General features: G+C 42.8%; 1 protein-coding gene across 13 annotated transcripts in view; it reads left to right on the forward strand.

The window, feature by feature from the left end:
• Positions 1-133: 133 nt before the first annotated feature.
• The window catches only part of MTMR1 (myotubularin related protein 1), a 61,956-nt gene continuing 34,652 nt past the window's right edge, over positions 134-27,437 (forward strand). For 2 of the 13 annotated variants that reach the window (XM_074324106.1, XM_074324107.1), the window contains exons 1-6: positions 134-444; positions 6,429-6,534; positions 18,588-18,611; positions 19,179-19,205; positions 20,757-20,810; positions 24,524-24,599. In XM_074324106.1, the coding sequence (XP_074180207.1) occupies positions 302-444; positions 6,429-6,534; positions 18,588-18,611; positions 19,179-19,205; positions 20,757-20,810; positions 24,524-24,599 (430 nt within the window). In that variant the 5' untranslated portion in view covers positions 134-301. The remainder of the gene's footprint in view (positions 445-6,428; positions 6,535-18,587; positions 18,612-19,178; positions 19,206-20,756; positions 20,811-24,523; positions 24,600-27,437) is intronic. The other 11 variants (XM_074324108.1, XM_074324114.1, XM_074324110.1 and 8 more) reach the window with 11 other exon arrangements.

Genomic DNA, 27,437 nt, shown 5'->3' on the forward strand with positions numbered 1-27,437 from the left:
CAGGCCTCTGCCCCGCGTCCCGGCTCCCCCGGCGGGCTCCCAGGTGGGCTGATGCGGGTGGGGGGGGCCCAGCGCTGGCCCCAGCCGCCCGCGCAGCGCACCCCCGCCCCACCCCCGAGCCTCCCCACCCCAGCGCGCGCGGCCTTGTGGGTAAGCGGGGCCACCAGGTGACAGCTAATGGCGGCGGCCGCCTGAGCCGGCGGCTGCGAATCTCAGCGCAGGAGGTGCGCGGCGAGACCTTCCAGGCGCCGCTCCCCTCCTGACTGCGGCTTCCCCCCGGCGGCGGCGGGCTCGGCGCGCCATGGACCGGCCAGCGGCGGCGCCGGCGGGTGGCGAGGGTGCCGGGGGTCCGGGCCCGGGACCGGCGGGCAGCTGGAGGCAGCCTCGGGTTGCGGGGGGCCCGGCCGCTGGTTCCCGGCAGCCCAGCGTGGAGACCTTGGACAGGTAAGCGGGGCCCGGCCTGCCGCGGCCTCCCGCGCTCCGACTCCCAAGGGCCCCTCGCGAGGCCCGGACTCCCGGACCCGCGCGCCGGGCGGTTGCCGGGGTGCGGCGTCCCCCTCCCGAGTCCCCTCCCGGGTCCCTCCGGAGGCCCCAGAATCCCCTCCCAATACCCGGGGCCCGGCACCTGGCTCACTTCCGCCTCGCGCGCAGGAGCTCCCCGCACCCCTGAGGGCTCTTGGCAGCTGTCAAACCGTTTCCCCTGCCACTTCCTACGGCACCTTGGAACTGCCCGAGCTGGCCTTGCCCGGGCCACGAATCACTGGGGACAACATTTCACCCGGCCTCTCCTCTTGTAGAGGGACCTTGCCTCCGTGTGATTTGAAGACCAACATCCTGCCGCAGCTGCTTGGGGTCTTTGATGTTGCGGTTGGGACTGGGGAGAGGGGGTGCGGAACCCCGCGGGTATCGGAGCCAGTGCAGATGGAGGCAAACATACCCTGATTTGAAAAACTGGGAGGATAAACGTCCAAACGGCTCCTGATGGAGAACACACAATCGTTTACTTTCAGTTTTTCACTCTTGGAAGGAACCGATTTATTGTTTTCGTGAACACAGAAACCTACTGCTTCTCAGCAGTTGTAAGACTAAGATCCATCAGTTAGAAGTATACTCTGACCACGTCCAACTGGGAGGGCCACCCTAACGCCTCCAGCAAAAGGGGCAGGTATTCCACTCCCAGAGTATCCAGCTTTCCCATATCTCAGCCATGTCACTGACAGCAGCGTGAAGTTAGGCAAGAGTGACAGCTTGGTCAAGTTTCAGTCAAGTTCAGATGTTGGTTCTTGCCTGTCTTCCACCAGTGAGATGAACTTTTGGGAGTTTCCAAAGGCATAAGAACGAGAAACACTCCCTTTGTTTCTACCCCAGGGTAATTACACTGTGTTTCAATAAGTGAATCACCCAAGTGGTCAGCTTCACTGAAAACTAATCACAGCTAAGACTACTTGGAATGGTCAGGATTTCAGTCATTGTGGATACTCTACAATGTCTCGGGGCTTGGAAAGTAAGCGAATATTTGCTCTCTGGCTTACCAGCTAGTAAAAAAAGACAAATCAGCAGTTTTAATCGACTGTGATAAGTGAGAGGGTAGGGTGAACACGGAAGCGTGCGCCCACTCTGGATGGGGTGTGAATGTGTATCATCTGAGAAGCTATTTCAAGAGCTCCAGGTGGCTGGACTCCACTCCTGAGGCTTCTGATTCAGGGGGTTCACAGGGAGGCCCAGGAGTTAGTAGTTTCTAAAAAGCTCTGCAGCCTCGGTTGTGATCTGCTACGCTGTGGGTAGACGGAGGTGGGGTACTTCATTTATTTGTTAGTGGTGGTGGTGGCGGGGTGGGGGTGGGGTCGGTGAGTATTGGCAGTAAGAGGGGGCCTCTGAGGAAGCTGACATGTGAACTGGATGGTGAAGAATGAGAAGTTAGACAGGGTGGCGAGGGCTTTTGTGGCGTGGGGAGTGGAATGTGTAGTCATGCAGGTAGTGCTAGACGTGGGGAACTGGTCAGGGAGAAGACTCCTGGGAAGGCAGGGGCCAGATCTCAAAGGGGCCCTTGTGCCTTCCTAGGGAATTGCCTTTATCCTCTGGGCCAGTGCTTCTCAGGGCACAGTTCTGTATAACCTGCCACAGAGTCACCGCCAGTGCTTGATGCAAATGCAGAGTCTTGGGTTCCACCCTAAATGGAGTCCATCCGTCTCTGGGGTGGAGCCTGGGATTCTGCATTTGTAACAACTACCTGCTCGCCCGGTAGGTTGGGCCATGTGGTCTCTTTGGCCCAGGTTGGTACTGATTTACTGGTTGGGGCAGTATAATTAATAGTGTCCTTCTTCAACTCGCAGTAGTGTCTTGATTTGGATGAGAAATTATATGGTTGCACTAGCTGCAGGGACCACAAAGGGATTTCCATCAGGTGAGCTACAGGATGAGATTGATGTTTGAGAATGATTGCTCTGCAGTAGCATGGACTGGAGGTGGGGAGTCATTTAGCAAATTATGGAGTGGCTGGTCACTCAACTCATTTCCCCTGTGAATATGAGCGCCTCTCTGTGTCAGGTACTGTGTTGTGCTGAGGGTAAAGCCGGGAACACATGAATTTCTGCCCTTGTGGAGCATATGTTTGGTGGGAGAAAGACAAAAAGCAAGGGGAATGTGTTCTGTTAGATGGTGATCAAGTGCTAGGGGGAAAAAGTAAGTTGGGACAGGGTGGGAAGTGTTGGCAGTATGCATCTGGGAAGTGGTTGGAATTTGATGTAAGATGGTCAGGAAAAGCCTAGCTGAGAAAGCTGACATTTTGAGTAATGCCCCCCAAAGAGATGAGGAATCCAGTCATACAGATATCTGGGGCGATAGCCTTCTAGGCATATCGTCCTGTGCATCCTGAGGTGGGCGTGTGAGCAAACTGTCCCAGGATCAGCAAGGAGAAGTGTGTCACTAGTGGGGAGGGAGCTCGGGAGAGAGCAGCAGGGCAGAGAGGTCACAGGGGTAGATGGTGGAGAGTCACGGGAAGCTACTGGGGGTCTCGGAGCAGAGGAGTGACTTAATTGGTGTGGATTTCAGTAAGATCTCCATGGCTGCTGTGTGGACAACAGACCGAAAGGAGAGGGGGTTGGAACGGAGAGACTAGCAGGTAGGAGGCTTCTGCAGTCATGCGAGTGAGATGGGATGGTGGCCTAGACTGGAGCAGTGACGTGGAGGAAGGGAGCAGTAGGTAGGCTCTGGATATAATTTGAAGAAAACCTGTAGAGTGGAGCCAGTAGGGTTTGCCGAATAATGATTGTTGGGTATGAGAGAAGAAGGAGCCAGGACGATCCCAAGGTTTCTGGCTTGTAGGAAGTGGTGTTGCCAAGATGGAGAAGCCTCTAAGTGGAGCAGTTTTAGGAGATTGGCAGGCTCTCAGCTCTGGATGTATCAGTTATGAGATGCCAGTTATATGTGCCAGAGGCAGCTAGTTTATATGAGCCTGGAGTTCAGAGGTGGTATCTGGGCTGCGGACCTCAATTTGAGCGTTATCAGCATAGAGATGGGGCTTAAATTCACGAGGCAGGAGGAGAACACAGAAGAATGATGGGCACCTGGAAAAGGAAATTGGAGGAGGAATCGAGCAGGGTGCATTCTCATGATACTTATCAGATAAGAGCAACAGGATTTGGTGAGCATTCAGATGAAAGAGTGGAGTGGGGGGTGGGCTCGAAGGTAAACCCCAGCTTTCGGGCCTGGGGGCCCTGGGTAACTGGCTGTGCTTTCCCCTGATTTAGGAAACATGGGTCTGATGCTGGTTCAGACAGGTTGAGTTGGCAGAGTCTCTGAGACTGACTAGTGGAGCTGTCTTCTAGGATCATGGGCATTCGGATTCAGAGGGAGAGTCCAGGTTGGAGAAGCGAGGCTGGGAGCCCCCAGCCTGCAAGTGCTTGTTGATACCAGCGTGTGGAGGGAGATTGCACAGACTAAAGAGAAAAGTGGGGGAGAGGAGAGATGGCCTCCCTTCTCAGTTCTATCCTCGTGACAAGCTCTGATTCACGCTCTTAAGAGGGACCCCCAGAGTGAAACCTGGCTCTCCAGGCGTGGTTCAGCCCTTTCCTGTAGACTGTGGGGCCTGCCCCATCCCTTGTGAATACTGTACTTCTCTTAATGGTTCAAAGCTGTGGTCCTGCAAGAGGATGTGGCTTGCTCAAGGTCACGGAGCTAGCTGGTGAGAGACAGGACTCAGGTGCAGGCCTCCTGTCGAGCTGCCCACGGTAGCACGCTGTTTGTAACCATGTTGGCCAGGACACTTCTGGTTGCAGGTGACGAAAAGCACCGTCTTTCCAGCTGAAGCCAGAAAGGAACTCTCTTGGCACACATCACTGCTGCAGACAGAGTGAAAGATGGCCACGGGCACGTTTGGACCCAGAGTTGCAATGTTGTCAGCCCCCCTTCCCCATCTCTTGTTTTTTTCTTGTCTTACTCTTTATATCTGTGGGTTTCTCAAGGTGGTGGGGGTGGGGAGCGGCCTCCCGTGCAGCGGGGGCGGAGCCACACAGCCCTGTCTAAGAGAAAAGCTTGGGATTGGCCTGGCCTGGGTCACGCCCCTGCAAGTGGGGGCAAGAGGAACAAGGGGTCAGCCCCCGCCCTTTCGTCCACCCCCTCCTCCACAGAAGCCTACGAAGTGGGGAGGGGCTATTCCCCACAGTAGAGAGAAGTGTCCTTATCAGCAAAAGGGGGCAGGGATGCTGGGCAGATGGTAGCCACAAGTCACCCACAGTGGGTGAACAGGCGGTGTTCCTACTGTTAGATTTGCAATCAGAGGTTGGTGGTGGCAGAGCAAAAGGCCACGTGACAAGAAAAGTATGCCATAACCAGGCGATAAAGGTGACTTAGCCTTCAGAAAGGAGACTAAAATCCCTCCCGTTTCCCTCCTTCTTCTTTTTAGTTAGAAATTGTGGTAAATGAATTCTTGACATAGGAATGCCTGCCCATTCAGTGAACGTTTGACTTATATTTTCATTCCCATAGATAACCACTGGGCTATGTTGATCAGACTGCAAGTTAGATCACTAGCAGGGGACATCAAATACCTTTATTTTACTATTTAGGTTATTTTGCATACTGCCTAGGGAATCCAGATTTTTCTATCCTTCCAACACACGAGTGTGGATTTAATCAGTGCTGAGAATTTTAAAGGTCTGGACCATTCTTTACAGTGAAAGCTACCTGCAGGGTAAACTTGCATTAGCATCTTTCGCCCTTTCGCTTGAGGTCTTCAGTGCTTTGACCAGTAGAGAGAGAAGCCTAACCCCTGGAGGCAATTTTTAATTCCCTCTCTGCCTCGTTTGCTTATGTGGTCCTTTAAGGCAGGTAAGCACAGCCTGACTGCTTACTAGTCATGTTACCTTGGCCAAACACTGGGGCCTCAGTTTTCTCATCTGTAAGATGGGTCACTGTGAGGCTGGAGTGAGCTATGCGGAAATGTGCTAAACACTTCAGAGCACCATGCAAGTGGAAGGTGCCATTCTCTGTATTGTGTTCTTGTATAAGACAGTGGCTAGCATCTGTGGTGCTGGTCTCTGTTTCACTCTCTAGCTCAGCAAGTCAGGTCACGACTGGTTGTGCCATGTTCTGGAAGGCCAGCCCTAGTGGTGCTGGAGGCAGGCCTGCCACTTTCTGATGAGGCATGTCACCGCTGCACCTCAGTTTCTCACTTGAGACACAAGTTCCCTAGTCCCTGTTCTGTCTTATCGCATCGTGGTTTGAGGCTCTGATGCAATAAAGGACTGAAAGAACCTTTCGTAAGTTGCCAAAGCACTTACAGAAATGTAAGGTAGCATTATGACTAGACACAGGATATCATTTTTCTGGTCTGTTCTTTTGAAAATCACATAATCAACTTTGCTGCATTAAGAGTCAGGTTGATTCACTCGAAATTACATTATTTTCTGGATTTAAAGCTACCAACATGAAATTGATTGAATGCTTTTTAAAAAATCATTTATTTATTATTTTTCAATGACAGTTGACATTCAATATCATTTTATATTAGTTTCAGAGGTACAGCATAGTGGTTAGACATTTACATAATTTAGGCAGTGATTTGAAAAGCATATGCTGTAAGATAAATATTTCACTTTAGGATTAATTTTCTATGTACATTAAGAATATTCACTTTATATAACTGTAATTGTAAGAGAATAAAATTCGATTCAATGATAGAGAATGCCATGCTTAGAATCTTAAACTTAAAAAAAATTGTTGATTCGTGTAAAATCAGCCTGGAAGCCAATCTTATTTCCCAGTTGTCAGTCAGTATTTCAGTTCTTATATTAAATATAAAGGTAACCATTAGTCTAATAAAAGTTCATTTTCTAAAACAAAAAAAGTGTTCCTGTATCTCCAGTCAGTGCTCATTGTTCACTGAGAGCCTATGTCTTGAACTATTGTAATCACACTATTTCTTTTAGTCCTACAGGATCACATGTGGAATGGTGTAAACAGCTTATAGCTGCTACAATTTCTAGTCAGATTTCAGGGTCAGTGACATCAGAAAATGTATCGCGAGATTACAAGGTAAGCAGCATTGAGTCCTTAATTAACTTTCAATGTGCTAAGTAGCCAAGAAGCTTTCCAGTTTTAATTCGAGTGAGACGTTGGCCCCTTGTTGCTGGATGACAGTTTGCTTGGGGGCAAGACTGAAAGGTTCTCTGTTGTTAGATATGAACTTTCGAAGAGAAATTTTACCAGGATCTAGTTTGTGTGGTCATTATTTTGTAATTGAGAGGAAAAGCTGTCTTTAGATTATGATCATTCTTTTAAAAGTCCAGTTCCATTTTATGATTTATTATGTATTTTATTATATATTGTATTTTTATATTTTATTATAATAAATACCTATATTTTCTTTGCTAATATTCTGAATTTCAGAAAACATCTGATATACAGTATTTCCCTAACGTCACAATTTGTTTCTGTATTTAGATACTACCTGGGGGTATTTAGCATTAACATGTGATACTAGGATGCAGAAAACTTACAAAATCTCAAGAATATTTGTGGGCAGCCTGAGTTTTAATCCTCATTGAATTAAGAAATCTCTTCAAAGTTCCTGCTTATTCCTGCTTATTCTAAAGTTAAGATTGATAAGCTTCTTGTCAGCAGAGGGGGGCTGGGGTTCTTTTACTTACCACCGCTTCCCCAGCATGATCCTGGAACTTAGCAGGTGCTCAATAAATATTTGTCAATCAAATAAAACACTTGGGTGCCCCACCTTTGTTAAGGTGAAAGCCTAACATTGTTTGAATGTCAATAAACTATTAACAGGTACAATAAACAAAACCATGTTTACATTTCAGGAGTAGTGTTTGCTTGAATTGGGGTTTCAGTTTATTGTAGTCATTTTTGCTGCTAGTAAGAGGTAATTGATTTTCACAAATATGTGCGAATTACATTCAGAATCCTGAACTACCCTCTGTCAACAGTCTCTCAAAATCTCAGTCCTTGCCCAGTGTCAAATCTTACAAACAATCCAAGAACTACAGTAAAGATCCCATTCACTCCTCATAGCTGCTCCTTGTTTAAGGGCTTTGGCCTCAGTTGTCTTTAGCTCATAATATACAAAAGCAGACTGACTCAAGAGGCTGTGTAATTGAGATTTGGCTGTCTTGCTGTACTTGTTTCATCCAAGCCGTCGGATGCTGTTGATCACGCCTACCGAGGAAAGCATGGCTGCGGACTAGTAGAAAGTGGGTGGTCTGCCCAACCAGAAGAGCTGACAGTATATTCCTTAATAGGAGTCCCTGCTACCTAGTTTTCGTGTCTGCCCACGTAGGAGTAGCTGGGCCTTCTGCTCCTCAAAACCCAGCTGGGCGAATATGCCATCTCCAGGTGGAAGACACATCTGCTGCATCACCGATGCCTGAGTGGCTGGTCACTGAGCAGCTGCAGACCCCACCGGTCCCAGTTGCCCTATTGCCCCCACCTTAGCTAAGAAACTGCCCTGCTGAGTGAAGAGGCTCAAGGACCCTTATTAGCAGAAAATAGCTCTCAGACCTTGGAGTGATTTTCTTTAGGGACAATTATGAGTTAACTATAATGTTTTCATTTGGTTGAATATCTGTTAGTGATGTAGGTGACGGATCTGCTGGCAGTTTCTGAGTGTGGGCCGGGATCGTGTCTCGTGATGCCGAAGAATGGAAACACGGACCAGGGAGAGGCAAAAAGTTTTAAAAAGAGGATAGTTTATTAGAGGCAGGAGAAGAGGTTGCAGCTCCCGAGTGGGAGGGGGTCCCAAATGGGGGTTGCCCCATGACTGAGGCAAAAGCTCTCGCTTTTATACCTTCCCTTGCCTGCTTGGGGAAGGGGAGCTGTTTGGAGAAGGGAACTTGTTTGAAGAAGGGAACTGACGCCTTCTAATGAAATTCGTCGACCAGGTTGGTTCTGCTTGCCCATCCTAAAGGAATTAGCAAAGTAACCCACTCTTGTCTATCAGATCTGCTCCATTTGTCAGGCCTAAATGAATTTTATGATTAATCTCAGGGCCTTGTTACATTATGTCCTGGAGCAAAGGACTGATTTCAAAACCTGAAGTTTTAGAATATGACTGTCTTTGTTTATTCTACCAGGGACCTCCCTGTCTACCTAGGGACAGGCTAACTCTCCTGTATCATTAGTGCTGTGTGGGTTCTGTAAGAGAGGGAACATTGATGGTACGCATAGCTTTTGAACCTGTACATTAATAGATCAGACTGAATCTGTACTTGAACATTTAGCAACTAAGTGTTTTTTTTTCAATTTTAGTCTATTTACAAATTTTCTGTAGCAGAATTAACACATATTGCAATGGTTTAACAGATGGTGTTCAGAAAAAAAACTAAGGCTTTTCTATATTTTGTAAATTGAATTTTAAGTACCTACATCAGATCATAGCTAAAGCCTTTGATGAATTACTGTATGTTTTTTAATCGTCTTTGTTATATTTACCCTGTAGCCGAGTCTTCAAGGTTGGCGTTAAAATTAATTTTCTGGAGTTGTTATGTTTTCTTCAAGGAGAGAGTTTTTTTTTAAATAATAAATGTTTATTTATTCTAAACCACAAAGATAATTTTGTATGCTACTTATAAAGTAGTTCTTAAAATCAGAGTAACCAAGATGGTTACTGTGGGATACCTCTGGCCCAAGAGCCGTTGTGTGGGGTTTTCCATGAAGGTCCAGACACAATTCCTTGAGGATTTAATTTGCAGTCATCAGTTGATAATCTTTGAAATTATCTATTGTGTAAATATCTTATTTGAAATACACACTCAATTTGGGGGTTAATTTATTCTAGGTTAAACACAAGGTCAGTAATTAAATGGGAGCAGATGTTCCTACAGAGCAGAGAGCACTTGGATCTTTTGTTTTCAGTTACAGTTGCTCGCATCTTGATTTGCAACACTGATTGTGTTCAGAGTTGCAGGCTGCTGAGAGTGGTTCCACGTCCCCATCCTCATCAATCCTCTAGCACATACAGGGCTCTATGGTGTTGTAATACTTTTTGACATATCATCCATTTAAGCCTTAAAATAAGCTTTTATTATAGTCATCATTTAACAGAGGAGGAAACCAAGCATCAGAGAAGTTATGTGACTCGCTTAGTATCACACAGTCAGAGTTGGGATTTGAATCCAAATCATTCTGTTGAAAAGCTAGAGTGAGTTTTAAAATTTTGTCCCCTGCCCCCGTCCCCACTCATCCACTGTTTTTCAAAATGTGGCCCTCGGTTCTTCCCACATCAGCCCTCCCTGGGGTGCCTGCAAAAATGCAGCTTCCTTGGTCTCCATCCCACTCAGTGAATCAGAATCTCTGAGGGTGGAGAACGTCATGCCTCATATCTTTCTTATGGACAATAAAATCTGAAAAGCTAGGCTTCCGAGGTTTATATTTGAAATTGGTGGTGGGGCCATACATTTCTGGTACATGCCCACAAGTCTGAATAATTAGCAACTCATGTCAGATTTTGGAGAACCGTTGTTTTATTATTTATTCATATCATAAACTGACAGTCAGCTCAGGATAAGATGACCCAAAGTATGGTAAGAATATCACTGGTATCACATGCGAGGAGTTTAGATGGTATGTCCATGGACATGTTTTAACAGTTAGGTAATTATTTTAATGTGTATTAGGCAAAACTAGCACATCAAACTTGTGAGTCAATGGATGTTCCTGCTTAGAGCTAGGCCAAGTATAAAAAAGGAGTGGATATAAAGTGACTACAAAGGTAAATACTAATATGAATACAAGCGATATGCAGATACAGCAAACCAAACTTGTAGAGGTGGTACGTGAAATGACAGACGTGTGGGAAACATTGTCCCAGGTGAAGCAGTAGATCACTATTCTGTTGATTTGTGGATCAACTAAATTAATGAATGTATACTTTAATACCAAGTCATCCTGAAGATTTGCCCGATAATTAAGACTACTAGAAAAAATATAATAAAATATTTTGTTTTGTTTACCCCCTCCCACTGCCAGCTCAGTTTTACTGGGCTAACAGTACAATTCCCTGTCTTGAATTCATCCATACATTTAAAGACAAGATCGGAATGTAATGTTCCATAGATTAGATGAAATAATACAGTCACAAGTTGTAATGCAACATTTTTAGTAACTGTTAGTAGAAATGACACAGTTGATCAGTTTCCATTGTTGGGAAAGTAGAACTAGGCCAGGAAGAGGGAACGTGATGGAGTAGTACAAACAGTACTGCTTAGCTTTGTGACCTTGTATAACCTCTGAGTGTCAGTTTCCTTCTCTGTAAGGATAAGGAAGTTTGGATTAGATTGTAAGTGTGTAAATTCCTTTCTTTCTAGAACATTTTTCAATTCTGTTTTGTCCAAAAGGATTTGATTCTGGCCAGCCTTCAGCAAATTAAGACACTAGTTTTAAGACACAAATTTCCATTACAAATCACTCTTCCTCTGGCTCCATCATCATCGTTACCATCCTCAGCTCTCTGTACCTCTGCTCCCATCTCTCCTCCCCTCATCCATGCACGTGCAGTAGCTACGCCTCTTCTTTAAACACTGAAGAAAAAGGAAAAAAAATAGGGTCCTGTACTCAGTTTCATCATTTAATAGGTTAGTGCACTGATTAAATTCCGGTTCCTGAACAGAAATTTCCTGAATGGCTTTGGAGGGAAGTGGGATGCAGTGTGTGAGAAGGCTTCAGTGTGCTTGAGCCATGTCTTAGTTACTATTTCCTAAATTGAGTACTAGTCTTTGGGAAGGGAAGCTTGAGCAGGAGCTTTCAGACTCTGTGGCTGTAATCTGTTGTTGATAGCTTGGCCTCAGGGTCTGTTTATTAAATCAGAGTTTGCAAATGCATGGGAGAGTTGACAAGCTAGGCAGACATGGGAGGGGCTGTAGAGAACTGGAGAGTACAGCATATCCCCCTAAAAACAAACTAGGAAGAAACGCTGCTGCTGCCTGTTTGAGCAATAGGCCTCCAGTTTATAACCACTGTAACAGAAGAGTGCTATCGTATCTCCCAGGGTTCTGTGTGGGGAAGAATGATTGCTTAAAAATATCAAGATTTGAGCTTCTGCTTCTGGAAAGGTGAAGCAGATGTATTTTTTCTTATTCTTCACAGTAAGTACAACTTGAAACCCTGGACATTATCTGTAAAATAAAACTAAGAATTCCCTGAAAGAGAGAAGAAGGCAGACTGGTCAGGCAGGGACTTCAAGACCTGAGGAGTGGCAGGGTGGTGAAGTCCCTGTTTTTCTGTTTTTGGTTTTGTTTTGTCACATATATCCCAGATTTATTGCTGAAGAAGTCAGCAACCCAGAAGTGCCAACAGAGACAGACAACAAAGGCTACTCTCTGTAGCCAAAGGACCAGCAGCCTAGCAAAAAGAAAACTCTTAGACACCAACCACTGTACTTCAGCCAAACAGCACAGAAAAAGTTGTGGCCCTTCACCCACCCTCCAGTGAGGCCAAGTGGAGAGCCAGGCTGTAATGAAGTTGTGCCCCACCCCGCCCTTTTCCTGCTGGGGCAGTGTCAGAGAAAGCCAGTTAAAACAGAAGGTTTAAATAAGATCTCATAATATAATACTCAGAATGTCCAAATTTCCATTACAAATCACTCATCATACCAAGAATCAAAAAGATCTTAAACTGAATGAACAAAAGGGAATCAATAGATGCCAGATCTGAGATGACAAATATGCTTGAAACAAGGAAAACATAAAAAGTGAGAGAAGAAACAGAAACATTACACCAAAGAAATAGGAGATAAAGGAAAACCAAATGCAAATTTTAAAACTGAAGAATACAATAACCGGAATTTTAAAAACTCAGTGAATGGGTTCAACAGCAGAATAGAGAGATAGAGAAAAGGGAATTACACTGACCAAAAAAAAAAAAAAAAAAAAAAAAAAAAAGGCCACTCCCAGAAGGTCCCATACTGTATGTTTCCATTTATAGAACAGTCTGGAAATGACAAAATTATAGAAATGGAGAAGAGATTAGTAGTTAATGGGCTACGAAAGAGAGGAGCAAGGGGAAAGTGGATGTGGCTACATTGGGGTCCTTGTGGTGATGAAATTGTTCTGCATCTTGACAGTGTTAGGGTCAGTATCCTGGTTCTGATACAGTACTATGTTTTGTAATACACTCCCATCGGGGAAATCAGATGACAGGTACATGGAATCTCGCTGTAGTGCATATAAAATTAATTTTGATTAATACTTATAACAATGATCAGAAGTATGAAGCATATAGTTATGCTATGATTTGTAAAGACAAACACAAGAGGATAGCATAAGTGCTGAGCACCAACCCGCCTTCCATAAATGTGATGTGAGCACCTGTTACCGTGATTCCTGGAAAATAAGACCTAGCCAGACCATCAGCTCTAATGCATCTTGTGGAGCAAAAATTAATATAAGACCCAGCATTATATTATATTATATTATATTATATTATATTATATTATATTATATTATAATGTTATTATATAAGACCTAGTCTTATATTATAGTAAAATAAGACCGGGTCCTATATTAATTTTTGCTCCAAAAGATGCATTAGAGCTGATGGTCCGGCTAGGTCTTATTTTCGGGGAAAGACGGTATGTGCAAGGGGCTGAGCTGGGCTGCGTGGAATTCATAGTAAGGAAAAGAGACAGCAGAAAATGCAGTACACATTGGACTGTCGTGAACGTGAACTAGACTTGTAAACAAGGTGTGGTGGGAGGAGGAAGGGGGCAGAGGAGGGCATGCTGGGTATTAAGCCTGACTGAGGGTCCTTATCAGCCTCCTCCTGAAGGAAAACAGATTTAGGTGGGGCTGTTTCTAGATTAAGAGCATGTGCGCTAACACCAGCTAGCTCAGGTTTGAATACCCTCTCTGCTATTGCTGACTTTGTGACCTCCTTGGATACGTGACCTCACCTCGGGCTGCCTCAGGTTCCTCATTTGTCATATGGGGATCGTGGTAGAATCTCTTTCCCCAGTGGCTGGGGGTGGGGGAAGGGTTGGGATAACACGTAAAGCCTTTTACACAGTGCCTGGCGTAGAGTAGACCTGGTTAGTATTTGTATTACTGGTACTGGCTGGGTTTGAAAACTTTCTGAAATATTGTCTCACTGTTGGGGATTTGGGGGTGCCAACTCTTACCTTCTGAAGAATTCAGACAGGAGCCGAACAGATTGAGACCATGATTATGGATCAAAGCTGGCTTGGAGGGCCTGGCTCAGGTGTGAGGCCACAGTGGGCCCAGAAATAAATACTCCCCCAAAGGCAGCCCTGGACAACTGTGGCCTCTGTCTTGGGGCAGGGCCCACACAGGCAAACTCCCCATGGGCTGGGGAGACCAGACTAGCCTCTGGGCAGGCTGGCATACACATCCTGGGGAGCCCAGACAGGTAAAGGGGAACACACTGGCTCCCTTACCAAATCCACCTAGAGCAAGTGGTCAGGCTGAGCCCTCTGGTGGAAGCTGCCCCAAAGGATGACTTACATGGAACCTGAGGGCAAAGGAAGGGAGTTTTACCCCCAACACAAACTTTTATACAAATTTAAATTTGGATGCTTGTCTGGGAAAAAATTCACTGTTTTCCTCTCTGCTATTCACATCACACTCCTAGAACACCTGTGACATCGGATGTGTGTTTTTCCCACACTGACCACATCTCCAACACCAGCTGGGCGTGCACTGTTCCATTCTGACACTCATGAGTTAGTGCAGACCCTGCCGTGGAAGGGCTCAGTCCCATGAGACTGTCCCTTATTTCAGACACTAATTGCCAGTCGTGGGTGTCCAGGTTCCCTACCTCTTCTGCCAGGCTTGGCTACAAATTGGGAGTTCCCCACAACCCCCTTCTTGAATTCGATCATTTGCTAGAACAACTCACAGAACTCAGGGAAACACTTAACGTTTACCATGTCATGAAGGGTATGATGAGGGACACAGATAGACAGCCAGGTGAAGAGGTACATAGGGGGAGGTCTGGGAGGGTCCCAAGTGCAAGAACTTCCATCCCCAGGGAGTCAGGGTGCACCACCCTCCCCGTATGTAGATGTGTTCAATCCAGAACCTTCTCTACCCCATACTTTTGGGATTTTTAGGGAGGCGTCCTCACATACTCGTAGGCATGGTCGATAAACTCATTTCCCAGCCCCTCTCCCCTCTTCTGAGGATGGAGGGATGGCACCGAAAGTTCCAAGCTTCTAATAATGTCTTGGTGTTTCCCGTATCCAGGAGCCCACCCAGACTGGCTTCATTAGAACAAAGACATTCCTGTCATCCAGGAAATTCCAAGGCTTTTAGGAGCTCAGTCAGGAACTGAGGTCAAAAACCACATGTTAGAACAAGAGATGGTCTCAGCACCCTTATTTACCAGGGTTTTCAGAGCTCTGTGTCAGGAATGGGGGTCATTTCACAGTGCTTTTTCTTGATTTAGTGAAAGCCATTTAGAAGTAGGTAAATTTTAGATTTCAGTTAACTTCTCCTTGCTTTGGTAAGTAGACTAAGCTCATTAACTTTTCTGCACCTTCTTGTAGGTTCTTGGCATGGATAGGAGTTGAGAGAGTGGAGGTGAGGCAGGTCAGGAGAGTCGTGGTGCATGTTGGGGAGGCTGAGCCCCATCAACTAAAAAAGGGTACCTAAAATGTTAGGTTGGTGCAAAAGTAATTGCGGTTTTTGGCATTTTTTTAACTCTTTAAACCGCAATTACTTCTGCACCAACCGAAGAGTACTGATGCTAACCACTGCTTCTTCAGTACTTGTCCACGGTTATGTTACCCAGCTCAACCCTCCCAACAACCTGCGAGGGACGTGTTCCCAGCATCATTGATTTAGACAAGAGGAGACTGGAACACTAAGACTCTGCTGGCTTGTGTCACTCATCAAGAGTCTGGCGGGCAGGAAGTGGTAGAGGCAGGATTTGACTCTAGCGCTCATTCTTTTAACCACTCTGCTGATTTGCCTCCTGAAGCTTTGGTTGGGAAGATGTTTTCTGAAGTCTTCGCATGAGGCTTAGAGAAATGACTCCTGCGGTTTTAGAACTGGTCAGGTCCTTGCAGTCATTCGGTAGCCTCCTCTGCTTTTCGATATGTAAAGACTGAGGCCAAGTGCAGATATGAGAAGGCCCTAGATTGGCTGGAGAGAGTTGGCCCCGGGTCTCCTGACATAAAGCCACTGTTCTTTTCTCCAACTTCGATGAGAATCCGATTCAAGAAAAAAAAAAATGAACCCCTCTGTGTGTCTCAAATAGCTTATTTAGGAGAGGTGTAAACTGAAACGGAGAGGAACACTTAGGTATCAACTTAGAGACTTTCAGGAGAGCCTTGTTGACCTCCTCGGTCTCACACCAAGAATACTGAGGATTTCATTACAAGTAGGTAAAGAATTGTGAGTGTAAAAGCACGTTATCATCCTCCCTCTTTCCAGACTTTCCAGTTAGTTACTCTTTCCAATAGCAAAGGCTTATTGGCAATGGTGTACAAGGTGTGATAAAAAAATACAGTGAATGTTTAAAAAAAATATTACAGTAAAAGACACATGGCCCTCGCTTCAAACACACTCCTCCCATCCTTCTTGCCACTTTCTGAAGCGGTTCTGGAAGTCCTCTTTTGTGAGTGTCTTCAGTTGTGCTGTCGTGGCTGCCTCGATGTCCTGAATCGATTCAAAACGTTTTCTTTTCACGGTCATTTTGACTTTGGGGAAGAGCCAGAGGTCACACAGTGCCAGATCCGGTGAATAAGGTGGATGAGGACACACTGTAATGATTTTATTTGACAGAAATTGCCTTATACCAGAAGCGATGTGTGACACGGAGCATTGTCATTATGGAGATGAAGTAAAGACACTCACGAAAGAGGACTTTCAGAACTGCTTCAGAAAGTGGCAAGAATGATGGGATAAGTGTCTTTGAAATGAGGGGAAGTATATTGAGGGGGATTAATGGCAATGTGTCTTTTACTGTAATAATTATTTTAAATGTAAACATTCACCGTGTTTGGTCATCACACCATGTATGTCCTACATGTAACGCCCAATTACACTACTTATGAGTGCTGCTTTTTCATTTTTTATTGTTCCTGTCACTTTAGAGACAGTGTTAAAAAAGTAATCGTGGTTACAGAACAAATGTGAAAATAATGGCTTGCTAGAGCAGAAGTTTGGAGGTAGCGAGGGGAAGTGAAGGAAGGGGTAGTGACACCACGCTGAGGCAGTATAGCAGACCGCTGGGTTTAAATACTTGCTTTGCCACCTTGAACATGGCCAGATTACTTAACTATGCCTTGGTTTTCTCATCAGAAATGGGGCCAATAATAGTTTATGTCTCACAAGGTTGTTTGGAGAGTAAAATCAGTTAATGTATGCAAAGGGCTCAGAAGAGTGTCTGGCACCTAAAGGTCATTTCATGAGTATTTTTCTTTTTATGATGCAGCCGCTGCTTAAGGAAGACAATAAAAGAACTAAAACTTAAAAATTTCAATTAGCAGAGATTAGGAAGAGGGAGTTGGTAGTTTGAGAAAGCTTATTTTCTCATCTTTTAAAATAGGGGTCACTAGCTAATGTTTAAAGTTGACAAGTTAAGAAGTCGAGGTGGAACCATATTTATGTTATGGAAGTGGGCCTCAGAATTAAAAATAGGTCTATTAAATATGGTTATCACTGAGGAATGACGCGCGGGGAGCAGAGACTTTCTGTTTTGAGTTTTTATTGCCATATATGTCCCATGGTGAGTTTTTATTAACATAAGTATGTATTTTATGCTAACTTTATTGAGGTGTCATTAACAAATGATAAACGTCACATATTTAAAGTATACAATTTAGTAAGTTTTGATAGGTACACAGTTGTGAAATTGTCGCCACAAATAAGATGATAAACATATCCATCACCCATCCACCAAAAGAGCTAGGTTTAAGCTTCTTAGTCTAAATAGTCTATATTTAGGAATGTATGGGCTTTAGTTCTCTTTGAGCTACAGCATCACGTAATTCAGAAAACTTTTGTTTTACTTCAGAATATTTTCTTTTAATGATGATACAATGATGAAGCCTATATCCTCCTATTCATTTGTGTGATCTTATCTAGCCCTAGTAAAACCTATACAGCTAATAAGAGCCTCCAGTGATTTTTTTTTTTTAATGATCTGTTTTCCATAGGACATCCAGTTGGTTGGATGGTCATATTTCAGACTTTGGAATGGGGAACAGACAATTCAGTCTTCCTGGGACAATTACCACTATTTGCTTTTCGAAAGTTCCACCCATTCTCCGGGGTGTCTCCTCTGACCCAGGTTTCCTGAGTGCATACACTGCATGCTAAAGTAGCATTCAAAGGCTACGAAGGAAGAAGGTTGCTGAAATCAGTGTCTGCATTCAATAAAGCTTGGCTTCCCCTTGCAGGGACAGCAGCCGAGGCCTCCCCTCTGCTTCCCTCTTCTCCCCTGCCCTCCCAGACAAGCCAGCTACCTCTTCCCACCTGGAACTGCCCTTCCCCAGGACAAGCACCCTTCTCTCAATGGGGTGGCCTCATCGGGGAGTCTATTTCTGGAGTCCCAAGTGCGAGTTGGAAATATAATTTCTACAGAAACCTGGTTAACATTTGTGGTCAGCTAGGTTTTATGATACCGTTAACGCTACAGCTGAGCTGTGCTCTGGATCAGATGTGGGAGCTTTTGTGGTTTTTTTGGTTCGGTTTTGTTTTGTTTCTGTGGGCTGGTTTGGGAGCAGAACCGCCTTTTTATATCATTGTTTCTATGGGGAAAATGCATTCAGTATTCCAAACAGACACACAAATGAACTTTTCAAACACTGCCTGTTCACAATGGCTTGTAATAGCACTTGACAGAAGGGGTTTGTGTTTAAAATAATCTCGCTTGTCTTAGCCTAAGGGCGATAAGTTTCTCCAAACCATAGACTTGCCTGAAAATTATAGGACAAATGTGTTAGGATTGATTTGATATTGACTAAAACTTAGAGGGCAAATGTGTTACGATTGATCTGGTTGGTTTTATGTAGAGAATTATGATGGTCCTTAGGGAATGGGCTGGTGAACTTCATAGCATCTTGTACAGGTCAGTAGTAACGTATTTGTGATGATGTTCTGTATTTTGACTAACAGGTCTTCAGGAGGCCTGATATAAGGGTAAGGATGTTTGGCTTTCCGCAGATGGGCCTCCTACTTGTGTGTCTCTGTGCTTTACGGAACACTTGGTCTATTTAGTGTTCTTTACCTTCTCACTGGTTTTTATGAGTCAGATCAATTTGCTCTACTGTGTCATAGCTTTCAGTGTTCACTAGAAATGCTTTATTTGTTAACAATGTTTGTATGTACAATAAAAGCCAATGTGTGTGAGGGCAGGATGCTAAAATTGTTAACTACAAGTGTGTAATACTGACTTTTGTTGTGTTTCATGAATTCTGACCAAATGGAACTTCGTGGCAGGGGCCTACAGAGTCCTATTTTAACGTTGTTACTCATTAATTCATGCTAAAGCATTTAAGCAACCACAACAAAGTGGTCAGTTATTGTGCATCCTATCTAAGTAAGATTTTCGTGTCTGCATGCTGAATCCCAAACGCAGAAATGCTAACCCTGAAGATAAGTTTAGCAAAATCAGTCCCATTTAGTATTTCTTAAACCACAGATGTAGCTGTTGCATCTAGTGGGTTTTAGCTTATATTTTCCTCATTTTTCTTCCCTTTATTTCAGAGTATTCATAAAGCAAGACAAAGATTGGTAATGTGCATGCATTTAAGCCTGAGTATCAGATGTTGAAAATTAACCTATTTCCATTAAATGAAAACAATGTGGATTTTGACAGAATAATTAGTGACTTCAGTTTAAAATTTGTAATCTCACTGAAGCCAATGAAGTCATGCAAAAATAAGCAGGTTAAGTCAAATTCTTAGGAGTCTAGTTGGTGTATCTTTGTTTAATCTTGTTTTCACCATGTTTCTTTCGCACGTGAGAATCATTTTCCTTGACTGATTCACATTGTTAAATATTAGTGTTTGGCTTTACATTTGCATGGACTTTGAAGTGTTGTGTGGGTTTTTTTGTTGTTGTTTAGTCATTCGTTTTTCTGATTCAAAAATTTTTATCAAAGATGATTCCATTTTCTTTGTATTTAAAAAAAATGGAAATTTCAAAAAAACTGGCTTCATTTAAAAAATTTGAGGGGTAGCAGTACCAACTGTGTACTGAATTCAATCTGGTAATAAAGTATAAAAATGTAGTAAGTAGCTGTTTTACTTGATCGACAAAAATGAAAGGTAGGGAATAATAAATTCTTTTAAAACTTTGCTAATTCTTCACTGATTGCCTTTCAAAGGAGTATAGTCATTGTATCCAAAGTTTCATGAAGGAAAATATATATCTATGCTAAATTTTAGTACTGTTAGCCTTAGAGACTTGATACAACTTTTAAAAGGGGTTGTAATCTTGTCATCTTCAGTATTCATATTCTTTATACCATCTGGTGAACTAAAAGTCCAATTTTTAAAGTTTCAAAAACTGAATCTATGAAGAAATTAAGAACAGTATACCTTTAAAGGGATTGGAAAAAAATTTAAATAAAGACATGTGACTTTTAGCTATTTCTCTGAAGCATGTTGATACTGTAATTAGAAATATCTCATATGGTATTGATTCATAATTCACAACATTGAACTAGCAATGAGCAATAAGTACCAGATTATATGTATACATATACATGTATGTATATGTATGTCTCTAGCATGTGATATGTGCATGCGCATGTTTGTGGACATGTTGGTAATAACACTGGAGTTGACCCCTGGACAATGTAATAATTCTTGAGAGTATATGAATACTTACTGTGTTTAAAATACGTGTCTATGAACTGCCTTTGTATTTTGGCTTGATTTTTCCCTTCATCTGGTTTCTGTGGTGTGCTTTATTTGCCATGAGTATATCATGTGTCTCTTATTTTGTTTCTTTGCTGTATGGTGTAGTACGTATTGCTTGGTTTTCAAAAGACAGTGCATTCTTTGGAATCCATGATGTTTGCTTTTCATTTTTCTACCCCAACACAAACACAGAATAGATACTCCATTTTAGGCTGAGGATACTATAGGTGGCCTACACGTTATTCCCTTACCTCCAAGGGCTGAAATGTTGTGATTTACAAAGCCGTGAAAGGTGTGTCAACTTTTACATGCTTACTGTCTCTTTAAAAAAGAACTTCTGTCCTTTCACCTGTCTGTTTGCACGTGTTTCTCTTTCTCCTCTTTGCCTTTTCTTGTCCATGCACCTGGTGCTGTGCAGGAGATTCAGGAAGAACACAATGGCTACCCTTCTGAAGCTGAAGCTGATCAGGTGGCAAGTTCTACGTGTTCATCTGTTTGTAGCTGCAGATCGTGTATTTAGAAGCCATTTCATACTAGATTTCTAGACGATAAGCAAATGCTTTTACCACTATAGTAGTGCCCTCCTGTCCAAGTTTGGTAGATTCCACTATGACATTATTTGCAAAAATTGGTTTATCCAACATTTTGTCAACCAGAAATTTGTTCATCTGTACTTCTCGGTTTCCCCACATAGGGTATTTGATGAGTTAATGAACGTTAGTCACGAAAGGATTCTGAAATGCTGTTACAAAGACTTAGAGGGGACAGATGCGTATGCTGAGGGTGCTCCTTGAGGGTGTGGACTTTGCTTTATTCAAATGTGCATGGTCTGTGCCAAGCGCAGTACCTGGTACTTTGTAAGTTTCGTGGAATGAGTCCATGTAGTTAGTATTTATTGATTAGAAGAAAAAACTCATTCGAGTACCCTTGAGTGCTTACTCAGTACCTCTAGACCCTCTAGAGTCTTTTAAAGCAACAGAACCTTCCCCAAAGCTTATGGAGAAACTCAATATGTGAAAGTGGTAGACGTGCACTCCAGGAAAACGTGGCAAGGCTCCGTGCTCAGCTGTGCCTCTGCTTGGCCCCCCCTCCTTTGGTGACTCTGAAAGCACCTTGAAGCGCCCGATTTGGAAACCACTGCTTTCAGCATGCAGCCATTAACTGCCCACCCAGCATATTAGAATCAGATGAGGAGAAAAGTAGTGGAGAGGCTAGGGACATCCCGTGGGCTCGAGCATTTGGGGACAAATTCAGGGAGCTGGTGGGCCTTCAGCTGGACTTTCAGGGTTGCAGGAACAGGGTTTAGATGAGCTCATCAGAGGGAATTCCTCAACTGGACAATACTTGGAGCAAGGGCACCAAAGAGGAATGGGTGTGTTCCTGAGATCAAATTTCATTCATAAGAATATTCCATTCTTTGATTATGCTGTACATGGGTTGGATAAATCAAGGGTCAAATCATGTCCTATGCAACTTGGTAGTTGCAGTCAAAGCTTAATGTAGCACAAGTGTGAGTCCCATTTCCTAACACCAGCTTTATAAAGGGAATCTACTGTACTCATAAAACCATGAGCCTTTAGAAACTATTATCTTCTTGAATTCCTATGCTAAAGCTAAATGTGTTTCCTGTACAAAATAAACCATATATGGGGAAATCTGAAGCAGTGGCATCATTTGTTTGTTTTGCTCTGATAGTTTCTTTCTCATCAATTAAAAAGCATGTCCCAGAGTTAATTATTAGTGAGAGGGTTGTCTCACTGTCTCACAAACACAGTCATGCTTCATATAAGTGCACAAGAATTTCAAGCCGAATTCAACATGGCTTTCAGAAGAGAAGAGAAACGTTTAATCCTCAACCTCTATCTTGAGAGCCTTGTACATTCTCAAAATGTTCCCGTTCACTGCTGTCTCCCATCTGCAACATTTTGCTTCCTCGTCCTGGGTTGAGGACTTCAAAGTATTTGATGTGGCTTTTGCTATAAGGCTTCAAGTGAGCCACATTTCCCGCCACCCCTTCCAGACAAAATTGATTAAAACAGCTTGCTTTAGTAAATATATTTCAAAATAACCTATCCCCATTTGTTTTTAAATATGAGTTAAGAAATTGAAGTCTATATAATATATGATAATATTTGGCTATTAAAATGAGCTTTAACAATGTAATATTTGAAGTAATATAAAACTTGGATATTGATTAAAATAGCCTTCTCTCTTTGTAACTATATTATAAAGTTAGTCTTTATTTCAGGTAGTAAATGAAAGAAAGCTGACTTTCAAATGAAGGCTTCTATTAAAATTCGTGATTTTTTTAGTGTTTCTAAAACTTGACATTCACAAGTATGAATATTGGTTTATGCTTTATTGTGTAAAAGATGTATTTCCAAATCAGGTGTGAGTATAAAAATGAATGAACAAACACCTTTCCACGTCCCCTTTAACAGTTCTCTACATCCCTAAAATTTTTGGCTGAAAAGTATTTTAAAAACCAATCTGGACTAACAATTCAAATGGAATAAAATTATTGGGAGGTAACAATGAACCCTAATCTGTATTATTTTAATTGTCTATCTTGACAAGGAGGAAGATGGATTGCGTCCTATTGGGTACTCCCCATGGAACAGACATACCCTGACCAATATTTAGCATTGATTTTCCTCTTTATAGTTTGACTTTTCCCCTTTATTTATTTCAAAATTTTTGATGAAATTACTATACGTAGTGTTTTTAAATTGACCCCCAATTTCCTTTAATAAAACAATGAAATATTCTTATAAGTATAAAAAAGTTATTTTGAATTTTCAATAATTTCTGTTAGAATTATAAAACTTACCACTTTTTTAATGTTTTGTTTCACAAAATCATGCTGGAAACTTAGTATTGTCCACTCTGTTTTCCACTGAACACTAGTGGCCTCATGATGTTAACAGGTATTTTTTTGGAGAAAGCAGCTCGTGATCAAATAGGTATGGGAAAAGCAGCATACTCTAGCGCCCTCTTGCTGATTTGGCTCCCATTAACACACTAAACACTCACATAAAAATAAAAATAAAAAGTTTGTTTTCTTTAATCCTGTATTTCCCAAACTTAAAAAAGACCTATTCACATTTCTTGGGAATTTAATGTTCTATGAAACACAGCTTTGGAATTGCTGGGGTTTTGAATACCTTATTCTTCTTGGTAACATATTGTGTCAGATGCCAAGGAGAAAGTGACCACTGTTTTTGGCAGCATCTTGGGGGGGGGGGGCGGGTATCTTGGAATGGGCCCCGAGTTCAGACTCTGGTCCCCAGTTTTTTAGTTCTAGAGCCCCATTTTCTCAGCTCCCTGAGTTCTCTGTCACTATGTGACCAAGCTCACAAGAGACTGGGTAGTGGGCCTCTGTGCCAATCTGGACATTTAGAACTGTAGGCAGGTACCCACATTTATACCCAGGCACCTTATAATAGCCATCCATCCAAGGCACCCTTTCCATAGTATCATGGTAGCCAGGAATCCTAGTACCTTATTAGCAATTTGCTGGCAAGTGTGGAATCAGCACAGAGTGAACTGGCTTGGGAGAAGTCGAAGGAACATACTCCGCTTGCTCCACAGTCATGATTGAAATATTCTCGTCTGCCAGATGAGGGCACACTGTCGTGGCCTGGATGAGATACACACTGACAAGCTACCAGGCTTTGTGCACCCACATGTAGTACAAAAGCCTAGGGCTTTCCGTCATAATAGCACTGCCCTGAGACCCCTCCCTGGCAACTTTACTTACACTTCGGGGTTTCCCATGCTATCACATAGGCTGGGCCATTTCTACAGCACCTACATCTAATGTTGATTTTATTTGTATTAGTTTCATGCTCAGAAGGTAACCTTTAAAAAGAATTTTTTCTTTACTTTATTTCTGAATTCTGGAGGCACCTTATAATAGCTGTCTGTGTAGTGATTATAGTATCTGTCATGTCAAGCCATTTATGTATTAATGCTTTCTAACTGTGAACTTGAAATATGTGTAATAACTTGCTAGAATATGCAGCATGGTGTCCTGTGATGCTGAGCTTTGAAATTGTCTTGTAAGGGGAGGGGGCATACATTTCGCACGCTTCTGTAGCTGTGTAGCGTTAGCGCAGAACAGCACAATTCTTTCCAGGTATACAGATGGAAAGTGAGATTTACTCCTGTTTGTTTTTTTGCCAGGCTCTAAGGGATGGAAATAAGCTGGCACAGATGGAAGAAGCACCACTCTTCCCAGGGGAATCAATCAAGGCCATTGGTAAGTTTAGTGCATACACTTGGCTTATAGAGATCCGCAAAATGACATGGCACTTTCCTTGTGAGCACAGGTGATGCACGTGCTGAAGATCAGCCAGGCCCATTTAATTAAGGGACAAATGGACTAAATCTAGTCATTCTTATTCATATCCATATGACCTTAAGAGATAGAAAACTATAGAGGATCCCTTTAAACTCCTACTGAGTATTAGTTGGCATTGCCAACACAAGAGGGGCGCAACTTTTCCTGATGAGCTGAAGGCAGATCAGATATTCACTGTATGTCAGGTCACTGCTTTGTTGGAATCCTTCACTATAAGGAAAACGTATCAAGAAAGTACAATTTTAGTGCAAGAAAAAGGCGTGTGCTGCCACCCTGGATTGTAAGGGCGATGGCCTGAGGACTCCCACGTCACCCCACGGTGGATTAGCTGGCATTTCAGCAGGTAGTCCACTGTACCCTGGGTGGATGGGAGGGCGGCTGGGTGCGACCTTTTCACCTCACAATTGCTGGGGTTGAGTAGGACAGCCTGCTTTGCTAGGCTGAGTGTTACCTTCTTCCCTCATGACTCCCTTCCAAGGATGTGTGCTCGGTTTCTGAGTATAATCATCTTGTGTCAAGAACATTTGAGTAGCTGGTCTCTCCTACCAGGGCCTGCAAACAACCACCCCCACTGAATATCCTTGTCTGTGGCTCTGGACCCTACTTATCCTATCCTTGGTTCTGAAACTCTCTCTCTTTTTGGCTTCTGGAACTTCTCTTGCTGTTCTTTCTCTGGGAGTTCTTCTAGCCCTGCCTCCATGCTGCTTTGGGAATGATCTGTTTAAAACGCAGAGCTAATTATGTCGTGCCTCTGCTTCTCCTTCTGACAGCAGACTACACAGATTTAAAGTGGATGTGAAGAGTTTTGACACATTATACGCCTGGGAAACTATCATCACAGTCAAGATAACGAACATATCCATCATCTCCCAGAAGTTTCCTTTTTAAACCCCCCCTTCTATACCTTTTCCCCATCCCTAAGCACTGTAGACTAGATTATATTTTCTAGAGTTTTCTAGAAATGTAATCATTGAGTATATTCTCTTTCTTGTCTAGCTTCTTCCACTCAGCATACCATAGTTTGCCGTGCATAATGCGCTCCTGTGTATATGTGCACCCACATTTTTGGCCCAAACTTTCAGGGGGGGGGAAATCTTTTGCTTTATTATTTTAATTCAAATTTTTATTTGTTTACATTTAGGTACTTGCTTTTTGTATTATAAAGAAATTTTACCATTTATTTTTTAACATGTGGTACAAGAAATTTTATGGAACAAATAATCACAAAACACAAGAACAGATACAAGGTACAAGAAATTGTATGTGTAACAAATTTACAATATTTACGCATCATAGAAGGCCAAGAAGTCGTTGCAAGTTCATCGTAAGTTCAACAAAACCGATGATCATATTCCAGGGTGTTATTTTGCATACGGATATCGTTATTGATTTCTAGTGTTATACTTTTAACTTATAAGAATAAATAAAATAACTGAAAACATTTACATAGGTAGGGAATTATACCCAAGTATAATATGCATCCTTATTTTTCCCTCACAAATTTGGGCAGAAAAGTGTTCATTATACACGGTAGAATATGGTAATTACGTCGATATTCATCCATATTGTAGCTTGGGTCAATAGTCATTCCTTTTTATTGCTGAATAGTATTCCATTGTATGGATGCACCACAGTGTTTTTTCATCCGTCCATCTATTTATTACAAATAATGGATATTCACGAACATGTCTTCTCTGGCCTCGTGTCCCATCATCCTCATGCACTCTTTGATCTAGTCACATTAACCTCCAACAACTGGCTGCTCTGTCCTTCCTCCCTTCTGCCTCCACCTTCTCCTCTCCCCCTTCCCCTCGCTTACCTGCTGAGTTAAGTTGATCCTTTTCTAAGCTCTTATCACAGCCTGTCCACAGTTATGATAGCATTTATCAGGCTATAGTATAATGCTGATTTTCTGTGTAGTGTCACTCACAGGTCACGGGCTGCCTGTGGACAGGAACTGTGTCTAGTCATACCTAGAATCCCAATAATAGAAGCCACTCAGTACATAATAACTTCTAGAAAAGTTTAATGGAAGTGTTTGGCCGGATGACAACTTTAGTCCCTTTCATTGTTCCACTTAGACTCCTGTGTAGCTACGTACATTCCTGTCATTCCAGTGGAGTGACACTTTGGGAAGATCATCAGGATGCAGTATGTTTGTGATAGATGTGAGGTTCTTACCCCTCAGGAGTCCAGTGTGTCATTGATATTATATTATATATTCTGATATTGATATTCACAGGAAGAAAATAAAAATTCATATGGAAGGTGATAAAGAAATTGAAGCAAAGTCTTTTTCCACTCCATTAATGTGGTTCTAGTTTTTGTCATCTGTGAAAAAGTTGCTTTTGGAGGGGCATTAGGGTGCAGTTTTTAGCTTTAGTTAGTTTTCATTAGCAGTAATTTATTAAGTGGTAGCCCAGGGTCTTCAGAGTTTAATTAATATGTTTGTGATGTGATTAATTTATCACTCAGGGAAAAAGTTAACCACCTGGAAATAAAATACAAAATGTAGCTGATTATGAGGCCATTTACTTAAAAACATGTTAAGTAGCAAATCAGAATATTGTTTTTAAAAATGGAATTTTATTAGAAGAATATCCATCTATGTCTTTATTTAAAATAGTAACAAATTTAAAATTCCTAGAAAACTGGAATCACAGATACACGCGCGCACGCACACACACACACACACACACGGTGCCAAAAAAAAGTATACACATTTTAAGAAAGGAA

Source organism: Rhinolophus sinicus, chromosome X (genome assembly GCF_036562045.2).
Source record: "Rhinolophus sinicus isolate RSC01 chromosome X, ASM3656204v1, whole genome shotgun sequence".
NCBI lineage: Eukaryota > Metazoa > Chordata > Mammalia > Chiroptera > Rhinolophidae > Rhinolophus > Rhinolophus sinicus.